The sequence below is a fragment of the Rhagoletis pomonella genome, unplaced genomic scaffold (genome assembly GCF_013731165.1).
Source record: "Rhagoletis pomonella isolate Grant_MI unplaced genomic scaffold, Rhpom_1.0 Rhpom_scaffold_00001, whole genome shotgun sequence".
In the NCBI taxonomy this organism is placed as follows: domain Eukaryota; kingdom Metazoa; phylum Arthropoda; class Insecta; order Diptera; family Tephritidae; genus Rhagoletis; species Rhagoletis pomonella.
This window is the reverse complement of record NW_023458555.1, coordinates 45,988,835-45,992,776: the sequence shown is the minus strand read 5'-3', so window position 1 is coordinate 45,992,776 and position 3,942 is coordinate 45,988,835. Positions and strand designations below refer to the sequence as shown.

General features: G+C 27.2%; 1 protein-coding gene across 6 annotated transcripts in view; it reads right to left on the bottom strand.

The window, feature by feature from the left end:
• LOC118744843 (microtubule-associated protein Jupiter) overlaps nt 1-3,942 on the bottom strand; it is a 401,717-nt gene that overhangs the window by 16,092 nt on the left and 381,683 nt on the right. For 4 of the 6 annotated variants that reach the window (XM_036478230.1, XM_036478215.1, XM_036478222.1 and 1 more), the window contains one exon: nt 3,002-3,034. The exons of the other annotated variants lie outside the window; for them this stretch is intronic. In XM_036478230.1, coding sequence (XP_036334123.1) covers nt 3,002-3,034 — 33 coding nt within the window. The remainder of the gene's footprint in view (nt 1-3,001; nt 3,035-3,942) is intronic. 6 annotated transcript variants of the gene reach the window in all.

Sequence of the window (3,942 nt, the reverse complement as noted above, 5' to 3'; positions counted from 1 at the left end):
CAAGTGTGAACAACCCAATTATAAATACGTATAGTACATTAGCATACCCCCTTCCCCGAATAGTATATAACTTAACAGATACTTAACTTTATTGTTGATTCTGAAATTAACGGTTTTCTACAGGATTAAATTTAACAACGGATAAACTTAGAATAAACTGTTTTAGCTATAATAAAATATTTACCCAAAAATTGTTCATGTATAATCTACAAGTTTGATTTACAATCTTCCAAAGTTTTAATAAAACCTGGGACCGTAACGGTTATAAGTTTTATTATAAAAATCACTTTTTAATCGTTATTAACTGAGTTTTATTTTTTGCTCGGAAAATAATGGTTACGTTTTAAGTTTTATTTTTTGCTCGGAAAATAATCGTTATTTCTTGAGTTTTATTTTTTGCTCAGAAAATAAAACTTAATTTTTGCGTATGCGTATGAGCTTTTTTGCACTTTTTCTTTAGAAATGTGGTTCGCTTTGTTTCTGCCCTGGTATCTGTATTTTCATTACTCACTCCACAGTGGCGTCGCCCCTTGTCTATTTACGCATGCGCATGCGCATACGCAAAAATTAAGTTTTATTTTCTGAGCAAAAAATAAAACTCAAGAAATAACGATTATTTTCCGAGCAAAAAATAAAACCCAAAACATAACGATTATTTTCTGAGTAAAAAATAAAACTCAAAATATAATGATTAAACTTGATTTTTATAAGTAAAAATTAAAAAATAAAAGTCAGTGCCGCTGAAGGTACTCCGAGTTATAAGAAATATATTGGTTTACTCCTTATGCACGTAGCATTTCTCTTTCCGCGTGATTTTTTGAGTTGAAATTTCAAAGGATAATCGTTATTTGCGGTCCCTGCAGAAAACAAAGGTTATACTATAAAACGACTTAGGTGTAAATACTCGCTTTTTTCCCAATGTTTGGTGAGATTTTTTCACTGTTCGAATAAGTTTTTTCGCGAAATTATGCAAAAAGAAGCTGAAAACCAAAAATTAAGAATATCAAAAATTACATATATTTGCAAAGTCGCGCGCAAAGATATATTCCAAAACTACATAAAATTCTCTAAAACGGACCGGTACTCACACTTTTTTTTTAATAATAATCTGTAGTATCCACATTTCAAAGTAAATTTTATGGCAAGAAAATAGGAAAGTACCAAATAAATGATAAATAACTTCACCTAAATAGTCCACGACATTTAAATAATTGATTACAGTTGAAAAAGAAACACTTTCTTTAATGGGTTAGTCGCCAAAGACAGCTAAACTGATTAGTCGGTATCGCGCCCATTCCCGTATGTTTTTGGGAAAAGTATCGTTCGTGAAGAAGGGGGGTGAGTAAATAATGTAAAATTTGGTATTTATGACTTTTACTTTTCCCTCTCTAGGTTCAACCGGTTTTTCTTTATCAACTGCCATCATGACTTTTTTCTACCTCCCTACATATAGTCGAAACACTATAGCATCGTAACGAATTGACTTATTTTTCGAGAATAACTTATTGTTTTTTATTATTTTTAATATTATTTGACCGTTTGCCTCTTTGAGCAAGTATTAATGCAGATAAAAATTGATATTTTACTACAATAATTTTTTTCTTAGAACATTTTTAACCAAAAACTTCTCGGGTAAAATAATTAAATTTTTGCCCGAACTTTAATGCAAATTTAGTAAAGTGATTTTTTTTTCTTCAAAAAATAAAAAATTTAGCTACGCCTCGAAAACTCGTTCACTTTCTGATTTGATATTCGGATAAGCAAGCAATTTTATGTACATTTGTAAACTAGAGTTATTTTTTATCAAAAAATATTAAAATCAAATCAACACGTTCATATACTTAATATGATCGAAAAAATTAAAATATTAAACTAACTATTAAATAAGTTCGAAAAATTACGATCCAGCCATAATATAAAAATGCCCGATGTAAAATTTTTTTAAATCCTAAATATTAGGGACCGAAAATAAAAGTTAAATATCAAGATTTTTATTTTTTATTTGGATCATTGCAAAATCGTTATTTTTTGATTTTTATTTTTCATTCAAGAGTAGTCGTTAAAGTTTGATTTTCATATTTCCGGTTCAATTTAATCCTTTTTTGTGATTTTTATTTTTCCGGGTCAAACTTAATCGTTATTTCCTGATTTTTATTTTTCGGATATTGTATTTTTTATCGATAATTTTTAACGCTTTTATGCCTTTTTATACGTTTTTTATGACCGACTTAAATCTTTTATTAACTAAAAAATTTCATCTGAAAATAAAATTTCATAATAAAACAAATAATAAAATAACAGTCAAATTTGATCAAAAAAATAGAAATCCAATTTTACCGGTTAAATTATGATTTCTATTATATACATAGATCATAACCTATCCACTAAATATTAAAAAAACGGTAATTTAAGATAGTCCGTCCTGTGGTGGCAAAGAAATATTATGCCACTGTCAAACCTGTTAATTTCATATAATTTATTTACAAGGGAAAATAAAATATTTAAAAGAATTAGTACGAGTATTTGAAGTGTTAGTAATAAATAATAAAAAGTTGTGAGTGTGGTTTTATAAACAACGGCATGGACAATAAACGAAATCAAGACGATTTCAGAAATCTAAATTTTTGTTGAGCGTTTATTATCCTCTACGAAAATTTTATTGAAGGAATTTAACATTTCTGAGATCGAGTTCGCGAATTCGTTTACTGCTTGTCTTTGTAGGCACGAAAATAACAACAACATAGAAACCGATAACAGTGTGAATTCCACGTGTATTTCCATTATTAAAAAACTACATTAAAAGATATTGCGATGAAATATTAAAAAAAAAACTTTTTGTGGCTGGTGTTTAAAGTGTTTCGAGTGGAACTAAAATCGAACCGATACAACAACAATATATATAAAAGTGCTTCCAACAACAACAAAAAGGTAAACCACAAAATTAACAAACTTTAACAATCAAAAATGTATATTCTTTACAAATACATAAACATTTAGGTACCAATGAAATAGAATCTGTGAGCTCCTTGTCGTACTGCAAAGACATGAAAAAAAGAAAGAAAGAAAAAAACAAGAAAAAAGAAAACGATTCACATTGAATTACGATTTTAACTTTTCTTTAATTTGTTTGCAAAACTTACGAAAAATTTACGAACAACAATGAAAAAGGAACAAATAATAAAACGTCTTAGCGATTTAGCTACATATTTTAGAAAATAAAAACATACATAATTCAATAAGTTAAGTAGATTACAATGATTTCGAAAGAAAAATTACTAAGCATTTATGTTTGCACACATATTCACACAGCGAGAAGAGGCCGAAAATAATTAGCTAAACTAAAACAGTTCATATCTAACTAGGGAATTTTATTTTAACTATTGAATTTAATTTTTTATTTATGTATGTAGTTTAATAAATACGATTCTAAGCACAAAAGATAATGTAGTTTTTAATGTGATTAGAAAAAAGCTTAAAAGCTGGAGCAGAGGAAGAAATTTATAATAAACATGTAGTATGTATGTATGTAAAAAGCTTAAGAGTCGGAAGAAAATCATAATTTTTAACATAAAAATAACATGTCTCGATTTATGAATACAATGCATATTAGATGAATAAATGAACTTGTTGCTGCTGAGTTTGTTTTTAGAGATATTGAAGCAAAATTTCGGGTTACGAATTTTTATTTTTGAAAGTTAATTTTACAAATTGAATCTTTATGTAGCTCTTTACTTTTAAAATTCTAACTATTATTATTATTTTTAATTAATACCTATGGCAAGCACATTTTAAGCAGCATTAGCAACAAATTTTTGAATGTTTTCTGTTAAGCTCTTTTCCTATTCTTGCATTGTAGTATAGTGCTCAAGCGAAGTACATATATGTATGTACGTGAATATATATATATATATATTTTAATCACAATATTAAGAAAAATAATAA